The sequence below is a fragment of the Myxine glutinosa genome, chromosome 5 (assembly GCF_964187855.1).
Source record: "Myxine glutinosa chromosome 5, kmMyxGlut1.1, whole genome shotgun sequence".
NCBI classification, from domain to species: domain Eukaryota; kingdom Metazoa; phylum Chordata; class Myxini; order Myxiniformes; family Myxinidae; genus Myxine; species Myxine glutinosa.
Window position 1 is genome coordinate 126,334,929 of NC_136265.1, and position 14,030 is coordinate 126,348,958.

General features: G+C 42.6%; 1 protein-coding gene across 6 annotated transcripts in view; it reads left to right on the top strand.

The window, feature by feature from the left end:
• Window positions 1-14,030, top strand: part of LOC137427133 (protein NDRG3) — a 210,868-nt gene that overhangs the window by 103,284 nt on the left and 93,554 nt on the right. The window contains exon 1 of one of the 6 annotated variants that reach the window (XM_068116324.2): window positions 7,422-7,507. The exons of 4 other annotated variants lie outside the window; for them this stretch is intronic. In XM_068116324.2, coding sequence (XP_067972425.1) covers window positions 7,481-7,507 — 27 coding nt within the window. In that variant the 5' untranslated portion in view covers window positions 7,422-7,480. Of the gene's footprint in view, window positions 1-7,421; window positions 7,508-14,030 lie in introns of those variants that run through there. One more of the 6 variants, XM_068116323.2, reaches the window with a different exon arrangement.

A 14,030-nucleotide genomic window follows, 5' to 3' on the forward strand; every position in this document is an offset into this window, starting at 1 on the left:
ACAGACTGGGCAAGCAAGTAGAACATGTCTTTCAATCCTGACAAATCTCACACTCTTACGATGTCTCTCCGAAAAGACTGAATGGACAACCCTCCCATCCAATTTCTGAATAATCCTCTCCAAGAAGTTCTGTCACTCAAGCTTTTGGGTCTCACTATCTGCCATGATCTTTCCTGGGAAAACCACATTTCAAATCTGGCCTCCAAAGCCAGCCGCCGACTGGGCATCCTCCGTCGTGCGAAGTCCTTCCTTGGCACACCTGAGCTCCTCACCACATACAAGGCTTTCTTCCGCAGCTCAATGGAATACTGCTCTCCCCTCTGGGCTGGTGCTCCCGCCTCACACCTAGCTCGTCTTCACGCTGTTGAAACCAAAGCATTCAGAATCATTGGAATCTCCTGCGATAAAGCTAACTCCAAGGGCCTCTCACTCACTTACCGCAGGCAGGTTGGTGGTCTTTCCGTCTTCTACCGACTCCTCTCTGGCCTTTCCCCCCCAGCTCTCTCTGGGCTCTGTCCTGCAAATATTCCTACAGGTCGCACAAGATCTGCCTGCAACCCTCTTATGGTTAAACTGCCAAAATCAAGACTCTCTGCTCACCTTCACTCCTTCATTCCTCTTTTCTCCCGCCTCTGGAACAAACTCCCTCACTCTCTTCAATCCCACTCCACCCTCCAGGTCTTTAAAACAGCTGTTCACCACCATCTCTTATCTTCCCCCATCCAAAACCTTGATCTTTTCTACCCCCGCTAATTTCACCCCAAATCCACTTTTTTGAAATACGAACTTCTGTCCTGGAAGTCCTTGGTGTCCTTGTGTTTTATACTTCTCCCTCCCCTCCCCCCCCCCCCTTCCCACGCCTCCTCCCCCCAAGCCCTCTCCCTCCCACACATCTCCCGATGTCCCTGCTCTCAAATGTTGTGTTTGTGTGCTTCCCCTTCTCTCCCCATCTTGTCTTCCGCTCCCTCTTTTTATATATTTTGTTTGTCTGGTTGATTTGTTTGTGAAGTAAATGTTAGCTCTTTCACGAGCCTCGATTCAGTATACAAAAAAAAAATTAAAAAAAATGCAACTACAGCTCGGTATGTTTTTTTTGGAAGGTACAAATTGTGTCGATCCAATTTTCAAGATGGTGATAAAGTTGCCGTTTTGTCGAACCACACACTTGCCTCCCATTGCAGTTGTTGCATCGCATTCTAGTTGTCGCTTTGTGCAATTGTTTCTGCCTAGAAGTTATTCTGAGAGCTTGCTGTTGAGTGCAGGCCGCATACTTGGCAAGCGTCTTGCACCTGGGTCCTGGGACCATATTGTGATTAGTTTTATCAGGGCAGAGGCGAATGAGTAGGATGACATTGTCTAACCAACTGGTTACCGAGATGTGCTTCCATCATGAAGCATTGCAGGTGTTGTGTTACAAGGAATGTCTTCTCTAAACATGTCTGCCATCTTTGTGAGGAATGCAAGAAAACATAGCGATGAATAATGCATACTCCGCTGCTGTTTGCGTTTCCAGACAAAGCTTTTAATATTATGTAAATTGAAGCCTGACTTCAGCCATTCAATAATTATTCCGTTAATGCCAGATGTATCGTGTCAGTGGGAGGTGGTTTCCCATCATGCTCTCATTAATGTCGTTTATGTTTTGGTTTATCCACTTTTTATTGCAAAATTGAATTCTTTTTATTATTGCATTATTCTTTATTTTTCCAGCCTTTCCATTAGCTTATTATACCTTTTTTTTTTTCTTTTTTTTTTGGCTGCTCTTGGTACTGCGATGACTCCGACTAAAAGCATTGTCACAATACCGGTCTTTGTTTTTGTCTTTCAAAAGTGCTGTAGTCGTGCATTTTGCCCACACTGCATCTGCTGGATTTCAACAGTTCCCAACTGCAAGCATGATCACCTGTGTCTGTGATCGTGTACCTTTGTCCTAAACAGCATAAAATTGAGTGGTATTTGGGTGCAGGCACAGTGTACACTGTTTTACATTTCTTTTTTTTCAATATATGAAACTATCCTCTTTGAGGAATGAAACGACAGACTCAAACTCCAAAATGTAGACTTTTGGATAAACAAGGTATGGTCCTGCCAAAGGGGGCTGTGCTTGGAATGAAGAGACAAAAGTGGGGCCAGAAGTGTGATGACATGCAGTGCCTTCAGAAAGTATACACACACCTTCACTTTTTTCACACTTTGTTGTGTTGCAGCCTAAATTTAAAATGGATATAAAAAAAAAAAGAAGTTCTTTCGTTGCTTTTCAGCAAGCCATTCCATTGTTGCTTTGGCTGTATACTTGGAGTCATTGTCTTGTTGGAATGTACATCTTCACCTCAGTCTAACGTCTTGTCTTTTGCACTCTGAAGCAGGTTGTCCACAAGTCTTTGCCTGTATATGACTCCATTCATTGTTCCCTCTATCCTGACAAGTTTCTCAGTCCCTGCCGCTGGAAAGCATCCCCATAACATGATGCTGCCACCACAATGCTTCACAGGAGGGATGGTGTTAGATGGGTGATGAGCTGTGCTCGGGTTCTGCCAGACATGGCAATAAGCATTCAGGCCAAATATTTCAATTTTCGGCTCGTCAAACCACATTATCTTTTGCCTCATGCTCTGAAGTTTTCACGTGCCTTCCTGCAAACTCCATGGGCATACTGTCAAGTGCCTTTTTCTTCCGTCTGGCCACTGTCCCATAAAACCTATATTTGTGAAGTGCTGCTGATTGTGAGGCTGTTGTCTTTCCAGCAGGTTCTCCCATCTCAGCCAAGGAACTCTGTAGTTCTGTCAGTGGTCATTTGGCTCTTGGTCACCTCCCTGACCAAGAGCATTCTTGCCTGGTTGCTCAGTTTATCCGGACAGCCAGCTCTAGGAAGAGTCTAGGTAGTTCCATATTCTTTCCCTTTCCTAATGATGCTCACTTTGCTCTTGGGAATTTTCAACATTCTAGAAATTGTTTTATACCCTTCCCCAGATCTATGCCTCTTCACATTTCTATATTGGAGTTATATGGACAGTTTTTTGGACTTCATAGTAGAGTTTCTGCTCTGACATTCACTGTCAACCATGGGGCCTTGTATAAGAAGGTTTGTTTATTTCTAAATCATGTCCAATCAATTGAATTGGCGACAGGTGAACTCCAATGAAGTTGTAGATAGCTCGAGGATCATCTAAGGAAATTGGATGCACTTGAGCTCAATTTGGAGTGTAATAGCAAAGGGGTTGAATGCTTATTGACTCAAGACCTTTCAGCTTTTTATGCCTCTGTCGACTAAGTCGCCGGAGGCATTATGTTTTCAGGTTGTCCGTGCGGCTGTTTGTCCATGATAGGTTTTCGTTACCGTGATAACTTAAGAACGGCTGAAGGGATCTTAGTCAAACTTGGTGCAGGTATGTATAATGAGGTAAGGATGAACTGATTAGATTTTGGGGTCATGAGGTCAAATGTCAGAGGTCATGTGAGGTAAAAATACTGTTACTGCGATAACTTGTGAACCAGTGATTGGATGCTGACCAAATTTGGTAAAATTATGTAGAATGATGTAAAGATGAACTGGTTAGATTTTGGGGCCAAGAGGTCAAAGGTCAAAGTCTGTAATATGCCTATAACTTGAGAACGGCTGAAGTGATCTAATTCAAACTTGGTGCCGGTATCCGTGATAGGTATAATCATGTAAAGATTACGTGATTAGATTTTGGGGTGAAGGTCAAAGTCCTAATAGATCTATAACTTGTGGCTGAAGTGATCCAATTCAAACTTGGTACAGGTATGTATCATGTTATAAAGATTAACTGATTCGATTTTGGGGTACCTGTGAAGAGGTCAAAGGTCAGAGGTCATGTCAGGAAAAATGTTATGACTTGAGAAGAGCTGAATGGATTTAAAGCAAACTTGGTACAAGTATTATATTGATGTAATAATGTGGATGGAGGCATATCGGTCGAAGAGTGTCATTCTAGTTATTAATTATTTCGTTTAAAAAAAAAAAAATTCTTCGTTGACATTGTGGGGTATTATGTGTCGATCAGTGAGTGACAAAAACACTTGATTTAAACTATTTTAAATTCAGGCAACAAATTAAAATAGAAAACAACAAAATGTGGAAAAGTCCAGGGGTGTGAATACTTTTTGAAGGCACCAAGTGCCTGCCAAACGTGCTTGTGGCGAATAAAAAAAAACACCCTGTATCTTGTCCTCTTATCTGGAGATGCCAATAAATCACAAAGCCTCGGACTTGCTTGACGGCCTCCAGAGGAACAAGATGGGCGGCAGCTTCACAAACCCAAAGTGGGGAATCTTACTCCATGGTACTTCATGTGAAGACCTTGCACATTGTGATGAGCTCTGTGTGATCTAGAATGTACTTTGCTCTATGAAGAATACGAGTATTGCTGCCGACCTCGGAGTCTATCTTGGAGATGTGATCGGTCCAAGATGAGACTTTGATGGATGTGAGACTGAGGACTTTCAGAAGGATTGCACCTCTTCCAGCAGTTGGTCAGGAAAGTGAACTGTGGGTCTGACTGTTTTGACAGACATTAATTATTGTAGAGTGAGGAATTGGGTCCTTCCTGAATTGAAAGACCTGTTTCAAGTAGGTTACCAACAGCCTCGTTTCCTCTCTCCCACCCCTTGCCCCTTGCCCCCTCCCCCTCCGCCATTCTCCTCCATATCCCATCCCTTCTCCAGACCTGCAGTCACATTTTTTTATTTTTTTTTGGCAGTCTGCCTCTCAGAAGTATGGTGTACTGTTCTGCACGGGGTGGAGTTACCATCAGAATGGTAGAGGGGGTTTTTCAGGGAAATGGAGAGGTCATTGATGTATACGAAGAATAAGGTCATAAAATACTGCCTTCCGGGACACAAACGCCAAGGGAAGTATCATCTATCTATAATTCCAGTAATCTCTGTCTGTCTGTCTGTACGTCTGTACGTTTGTTTGTTTGTCTGTGACCGCTGTTTCTCGACAACTACCGGTCCGATATACTTTTCACTTGCCAGGTATATTGCTGGGGACCCGAGGATGTGCCTTTTCAAGGTTTCATATTAATCGGACAATTACTTACCGAGCTATGTCCAAAAAACGATTCAACCAATCAGAGAGCAGCGAACGATCGCGTGTGCCGAACGTGGCGGGCACACTCTGCCTCGGATGGCACATTTGAGAGCGTATTCATTTATTTCACGTTTGCAAACTATGTTGGCGTTAAACTATGTTTTACAACTAATAAAAACGAATTTGCGATTCATTCGCTTTCCTGCGCGTTTGTGCACGCGATGGCGATTTCTTTACCAAACTCCGGAAGCCGTTCGCTTTGGACCAAACCATTGCATGTAAATAGAGGGGGGGGGATTGTCACCACTCGCAAGCCGTTCGCTTTGGACCAAACCATTTCATGTAAATAGAGGGGGGGGGATATAATTTTAGATATAAATATAGTACGGGCAATCGGGCATGCCCTAGTGAGAAAGAATACCATCAAGAAACCTGTTGTTTTTGCTCGCGGAGAAAATCGAATAACCATTTAAGAAAGGTATCCGAATACCATTGGTTGTCGTCTTATAGTAACATAATGCTGGGTACCAGATTGTAACGAGGATCTACATTTGTGTGTGCATACTGTCAGGAAAAGTACTTTTGCTTTATTTTGTGTACAAAGTCGAGGCTCATGGAGAAACGAGAACACATGACGTAACAGAATGGAAAGAACTACAATGCGAGCGGGAGACATGACGACAGCAGGATTGAGGGACAAAATAGAGGGAGACTTGGAGAAATGAGGAACGTGGGTAAGAATGAAGGGTTGAGGAAGGCACAGGTGAACCAAGCGTGTTTAGCTATTACGTCTTGGATTCTTGTTTGTGTGCATCTTTGTCGTTTTCTTGTCGAGTTCTTTAACATTCCCTCGCTCACCCTCCCTTTGTAATCCCAGGTCATCCTTCATAGGTTGCCATTCTCAGCAGTGTGTGACTCACTAAATTATTCCATTTTGAAATTGAACTTCTGTAGCAAAAATGTCTGCCCACTGTCTAAATCTACCCCTTAGAAATGCAGCCTTGTGAGATATATACATGTATGTACCCATTTTAATGATGCATTATTTTGAGCATCATCACAGTATTTTAGTATTTAGTATTTTTGTTTCATAAATCATCCTTTATATGTAACATGAAACTGATTGCTTGATTTTGATTTTTTTTTTTCCCCATTTATTTATTTATTTTCCTCTCTCTTTGCACCGTACCGGCTACCTGGCCTTTTATGCAGCTTCCTCGTCAAAAATATTTTTAGTTCGTGAGAGATTTTGATCAAATGGACGGAACGCACTCTGTGCCCATAAAATAATGTTTGGACTGAAATGTATGCTAATAGCTGAGCTGCGTGTTCGACCTTGGCCATGGCTTGCATAGAGGGCATTCTGATGCACAATGTTGCAGTGTGTCGTTACCAAGGGCTCTTTACATGGTATGGATCAGGAAAAAGGGGGTAGGGGTTGTGGTATATGGGAGTTCGTGGCGTTAATTGAACCACCTTCCCCCTTTTCGTCATTGGTCAAGCTACAGTTGATGCACAAAATGGCGGAAATTGAACACCCTACCGCCTCCGTGCCTTCCCTTTATTTCACGTATTCTCTGCTCCTTTATATCTCTGCCAAACACCACACATCCCCTGGCCTTTCTTTTTATTTATTGCAGCTTACTACCACACCCTACCCCCAAAGTGTAAGTCATGCTCGGCTTGCCTCCCTTGCCCCCCTTCTGCCTGAATGCTTTGTCAACTTGGCCCCTCGTCTGATCCCCTTATTAATCATTTCTGTGTGAAAAACAAACTCGTTAGGGAGAATTTATGGTTTGATGTTCCATGGAAAAGGTATTTTATCTTTTCAGTCACATGACTAAACCCACATCCAACTGCCAATACACCTTGAGGCATTTATATCCCCTGGTGATGAAGGAAGGTACATGTATACGACATGCAAAGCAATGTACACTGGAGTCTAATTTTCTCCCACCGAAGCAGGGTGTGCTCAAAGCTTTGGTCAGCTCTTGATCTCTATTTAGGGAGAGAATTTGAGGAGAGCGAGTACACATGGAGAGCCTGAAAAAGAACACTTAAAAGGGAATTCATGGAAGAACACGGATGAATGACAAAACTCCCGAATGACAATGAAATGACAAACAAACAAATAAAATACAAAAAAGAAAATAAATAATAAATAATAAATAAATAATAAATATAATTAAAAATAAATAATAAATAATAAATAATAAATAATAAATAAATAATAATAATAATTAAAAAAACAAATGACAAACATATGACTGAATGACAAACGTGCACGTGAACGCCGGGCCCCGACTCCCTGGCTCTGGATCTCGCTCTCGCTCTCTTCGCGCCCTCCTGTCCTCTCCCTCCCCTCCCACACCCTCCCTCTCATGCCGTGTGCTTCTGACTGCCTGCCTTGCTCTCGGCACGGCCGCCATGCAGCCTCACCCTGTTGAACAGCAGGTTTGGATAATTTTGTTCTTTGATTTAACAACATTAGTGTATATTTATGGTTTGCATCCAGACATCTGAAGCAAGCGTTAAAGTATCATCTGTACCTTTGTGGTGTTTTCTACAGTCAGGACGTGATTTTTTTTTTTTTTACACCAACCCCCTCCCCCCTGCTCTCCAAATTGTCTGAGCAGACTATTTGTCTATGAGCTATTTTTGTTTTTGTGTGTGATGTGTGATGTGATGTAACCTTTTTTTATTTTTAGCATTCTATTTCTTCATTGATTGATTTGTGTCATACACTATTTTTTTCTTTTTATACCTTGCCTGGGTTCAATCGGTGCTGGAGCAGTTTGGAACGCCCTATCTTGGAAATTGGTTGGATGGAGTCTGTTGGCTCAGCGAGTATTTATTTATTTTTGAGGGGGTAGGGGGTAAATTGAATGACGGGGTGTCGATCATCGCTGAAGTCAGGTTGTTTAAGCTCTATTACAACGGTGATCTCATTGACCTTGAAAGCATCCTCTATTTTACACCGTTCGTGTGTTCTGCAACGCTTCTTTTGCTATGTGCAACTCTCCATGTACAGTCACGTGAAAAAGTAAGTACACCCCATGTAAAGTTTTGACTTTTTCAACATATTTCAACATACAGCTATTTGATTTTCATTTCAACAATATTGATAGATAAAGGTGATATAATATAACAAATATCATGAAACATTTACATTTTGTAGTCCATGGTATAATTTAAATAAACATAAATGCAAATTTCGCATGTGGAAAAAGTAAATACACCCCTACATTTATCACTACTTCAAATACCTAAAATTAGAATCAGGTGCACCAGCTCAGGTGCAAATGATTAGAACATCGTTAGAGATGATCTTGGAGGAACCTGTCTTATTTAAACCTCAGACATTTAGTTTGGTTTGCTCTTTGTTGTTGGTGTGTGGCATCACCATGCCTAGATCAAAAGAGCTCTGAGGCCTTCATAAAGAAGGTTATAGATGCCTACGAGTCTGGGAAGGGATTTAAAAAGATCTCCAAACAATTTGAAATCAATCATTCGACTGTCCGGAAGATCATCTACAAGTGGAGAAGATTACAAACAACTGCCAACTTGTTCAGGCCACGCCGCCCCAGCAAGTTCAGCCCGAGAGCAGACCGCAAGATGCTGAAAGAAGTCTCTAAGAACCCCAGAATGTCATCACGGGACCTACAGGTAGCTCTAGCCACTGTTGATGTCAAAGTTCACGAGTCTACGATTATAAAGACGCTGCACAAATTTGATCTACCAGGGAGGTGTGCCAAGAGGAAACCTTTGCTGTCCAGAAAGAACATCAGGGCAAGACTAAAGTTTGCCAATGAACCGAGGCAAAGACCAGCACTTCTGGAACAATGTGCTCTGGACAGATGAGTCAAAGGTAGAGCTATTTGGCCACAGTACCAGAAGACATGTTTGGCGAAAACCAAAGACAGCATTTGACCACAATAACCTGATACCAACTGTAAAGCATGGTGGTGGAAATATTATGGTTTGGGGCAGCTTTGCTGCATCAGGGCCTGGGCAGCTCACCATCATAGGATCCACTATGAATTCTTCATTCTACCAGAGGGTGCTTGAGGATAATGGGAGACGATCTGTCGGAAAGTTGAAGCTCAACCGAAGGTGGACCTTGCAACATGACAATGACCCTAAACATACCAGTAAATCCACCAAGGAATGGCTGAAAAGAAAGAAATGGAGGGTTCTTGAATGGCCAAGTCAAAGCCCGGATCTAAATCCCATGGGGATGTTGTGGGGGGATTTGAAACGAGCTGTGCATGCAAGAAACTACTCAAACATCGCACAGCTGAAAGAATTTTGCATGGAGGAGTGGGCAAAAAATTCTCCCAGTCGATGTCAGAGACTGGTAGACAGTTATAAGAAACGCCTACTTGAGGTTGATTCTGCCAAAGGGAGCAATACCACCTATTAGAGCCAAGGGTGTACTTACTTTTTCCACATGCGAAATTTGCATTTATGTTTATTTAAATTATGCAATGGACTACAAAATGTAAATGTTTCATGATATTTGTTATATTATATCACCTTTATCTATCAATATTGTTGAAATGAAGATCAAATAGCTGTATGTTGAAATATGTGGAAAAAGTCAAAACTTTACATGGGGTGTACTTACTTTTTCACGTGACTGTACATTGGCCATAGCTTTTTCAGTCTCCTTGTAATGGAAAGATTCTTGACCTACCATGTACGAATTCCAGGTTAGCAAAACTTTGTGCAATAGGTGCACATGCAGTGTGTGCTGTTATTAACCAAATACTACAACATCATATGGGTGGAGAGTGGGGGAGGTGGCGGAATATAAAAGTTGCACTTTTTTCAGAACTAAATACACTTGGACAAAAATTTAAACAATTTATTAATACATGACTGATTCATCCACTTCCACGTTTGAGTTGAGCCTGGGTTGTAAGATAATTGATGGGAAGTACTGAGCCTGAAAAATGATATACATGGATGAATACGGGATTTAAAATACAATTTCCAGCTTGGTCACGATCTGTGTGAAATCAAGAAGAATGTAGCCTCCTCCTGCTTAACCTCCACCACCACCACCGGTTCTGTTTTTTACCTCCACCACTGAAGGACGAATCGATTTATGGATGGATTCGGACTAAATTTGATGGGTGGTTTGGATGACCCGGAAGAATTGATTCGATTTTAGTGAAGATCTGGCTCTGGATCCAATAATTTTTTTTTAATTCTCCAAGTGATTCTTCACAATTGAGAGGTAGGGCCAAAAATGACATATAACACAATATAATACATGTACCGTCAGACCCCGCTATTCGCAGGGGATATGTTCCTGGGAAATGCCGTGAATTGCGAAACCGCGAATGGTGGGACATTGTTTCAATGGATAAAGGGGGGATTGGTTCCCGAATCGTGAAAATCCCCGAATAGCAGGCAACAAACCACGAATGGCGAGGCGAAATCTCCAAATGTTGAGGCAGACCCGAAAATGTCGACAATGATCTGCAAAGGTCGATCAAAGCCCACGGATGCATGCTGTGCCATTGTTTCAATGGGGGAAAAGGGAGACAGCCAATTGCACTAAAATATACTGTTGAGTGTTCCATTCTGTACAGTAACTCGCAGTGATGACGTGTTATGCAGCTGGTGGGATATCCCACAAAGCAATGTTTACCTTTTGGGATATCCCGCGAAACATTGTTTACCTGTGAAAGGCACCTGTGAAAGGCGGCGGGATATCACGTGAAGCTGTTCAGTGTGAATGGCGGGATATCCTGCAAAAGCCATGAAAACACGAAGCACACAGCAGTGAACACAGGAGCAGGTCATGCTCATGGCTCGTGAATTTTTTTTTGCGCCCTTGAAAAACCGTGCCTTCACATAATAAAGGAATATATATAATAAAATAAAGGGGTCGTCGTGTCTGTGTGGTTCGGGCTTATCTCTGTCTGGCTGTGTATGTCAGGAATCGTCAGGCCCCGAGCTCGCCGTCTGAACACTACTCCGGTTTGTGGGAAGAAGGCCTCTGCGCGCCCTTGCTCGCGCTCTGCTAGGCCAGCGTACGCTGCTGCGGCAGGCCTCACGCCCCCGCGCGATCGCTCACCAGGTCCCGTGCGTGAACGCAGGGAAGGAAGATCGTCGGCGCTCCAACGTCTCTCCACCGTCTGTCATCGCCCAACAAGCAAGGGTCCAAGGTCGGATAGCAAAGGTGGCGAAAGGAGCAAGAAAGAGATCGAGGGAGAGGAATCACGAGGCAGCAGAGGGGGGGAGGTCTGGGCATGAAGGGATGCAAAAACGAGAAAATGGCATGCAGAACGAGAAGAAGAAGAAAATGTCGGCTTGCCCGTTGTTTTATCGGCCGTCTCTTGATGTCAGCTCTCTTTCTCTCCCAATCAGTGCCTCGCTTCTCGACCTCTCGAATGTTCTTATCGCGTCCGTCCCTTCCCATTGGCCGAGCGCTTCGTGCTCTTTCCCTCATGGCATCGGTCGGTGGCCAGTCTGTCGCTTCTTGCCCCTGCCTTGACCAATCACAAGCTTCATCTTGCCTCGTCTCCCTATTGGTGGTGTCTTGTCCAATCGCTGCCCCTCGGCGTGGCTCTCGGCCTGCCTGACCGATAAATGTTGCTATGCAAGTTCGTGATGTACCTGGCTGCAGTTCTATCGGCAGAGCCCCGAACTGGCTTCCGGTGAGTCTTATTGTTAGTGTGGCGGAGAGGAATGTAATTAGTGTGTGCGCTGATGGGCCAAACGAATGTCTATGGTGCGTTGCCATACGGGACAAAGGATAGATCACAGAGGGAACGACGTACAAGGGAATTAACGTAATCCCTGAACTAAATAACATGCCCCGCTCCCTCGTGGCGGGGACAAATATCCAACTTATCTGACATCCGGACTACACAGGTCCCTAACTTACTGTACATCGAAGTGGCTCTTGCTACCCATGATCATCAGAGCACCTACCTCTGCAGATCTACCTAAATCTATATACACAGTGGTATACACAAATTCAAAAACGCGTCACCACCACGTCATTTAAAAACACCTCACCACCAATTAATTCAAAATGCCTCACCACCACGTAATTCAAAACACCTCACCACCATATAATAAAAAACACCTCACCACCACGTAATTATAAATAGCTCACCACCACGTAATTATGAATAGCTCACCACCACGTAATTATAAATAGCTCACCACCACGTAATTATAAATAGCTCACCACCACGTAATTCAATACACCTCACAACCACGTAATTCAAAACACCTCACCACCACGTAATTCAAAACACCTCACCACCATGTGATTTAAAAACACCTCACCACCACGTCATTTAAAAACACCTCACCACCACGTCATTTAAAAACACCTCACCACCACATAATTCAAAATTCCTCACCACCACGTGATTCAAAACCACCACGTGATTCAAAACCACCACAACGTTATTAAAAACACTTAACAACCACGGAAACAAAAGTTTGAGTGAGTCGTTAAGTGACAACACAAACACTGCCCAGATGTGTAGATATATAGATAAATGACTGTACCCGAGTTGCCGTTTTGTCATGGTTTAAACCAATCATAATTCAAACAATTATTTTGCACAAATGTATTTGTAATATACGTGATATCACACTTTATAAACAATTGAAGTTGAAAACATAAGTTGAAAAAAAAAGAAAAGATTTTCCTGAAAAAAATCCCCCAAACAAAAATTAGAAAATGTTTCAAAACAAATACCCTTAGGACATACCGACGGGAGAGATATGTGCATACCAGAAGTTTGGTACGATTTCACAAAAGTTTGAGAAAATAGTTCAGTGACAACACAAAACAACAACACAAGACAACAACACAAGACAGACACTGCACAGATATATATATATATATCTATATCTATATACTAGCTTGGCTTGGCTCGCTGCGCTCGCCTCACCAAGCGTCGATACTGAGGAACGGGCTTATTTTAGCTGAGGCTAATGACTGTACCTGAGTTGCTGTGTTGTCATGATTTTCACCAATCATAATACAAACAATTGCTTTACACAAATGTATTTGTTGTTTGTGATATTACATTTTTATAGGCAATTTAGGTTGAATGTTTTTTTTTCAAGAAAGAACCCCTCAGCACATACATAGGGGAGGGGTAGGTGCAGACTGGAAGTTTGGGATGATTACACCTCACCACCACGTAATTCAAAACACCTCACCAGCACATAATTCAAAACACCTCATCACCAACTAATTCAAAACACCTCACCACCACCTAATTAAAAACACCTCACCACCACGTAATTATAAATACCTCACCACCACGTAATTATAAATACCTCACCACCACGTAATTCAAAACACCTCACCACCATGTGATTTAAAAACACCTCACCACCACGTGATATTAAAACACCTCACCACCACATAATTCAAAATACCTCACCACCACGTGATTCAAAACCACCACAACGTTATTAAAAACACTTCACAACCACGGAAACAAAAGTTTGAGGGAGTCGTTAAGTGACAACACACACTGCCCAGATGTGTCGATATATAGATAAATGACTGTACCCGAGTTGCCGTTTTGTCATGGTTTAAATTAAACCAATCATAATTCAAACAATTATTTTGCACAAATGTATTTGTAATATACGTGATATCACATTTTATAAACAATTCAAGTTGAAAAAAAAAAAAAAATCCCCAAAAATTCCCCCCCCCAAAAAAATTGCAATTTAAAAAATAAAATAAAATACCCTTAGGACATACCGACGGGAGAGATATGTGCATACCAGAAGTTTGGTACGATTTCACAAAAGTTTGAGAAAGTAGTTCAGTGACAACACAAGACAACACACAACACAACACAGTGACATATCTGTCACTCAAGCTTTTGGGTCTCACTATTTGCCATGATCTTTCCTGGGAAAACCACATTTCAAATCTGGCCTCCAAAGCCAGTCGCCGACTGGGCATCCTCCGTCGTGC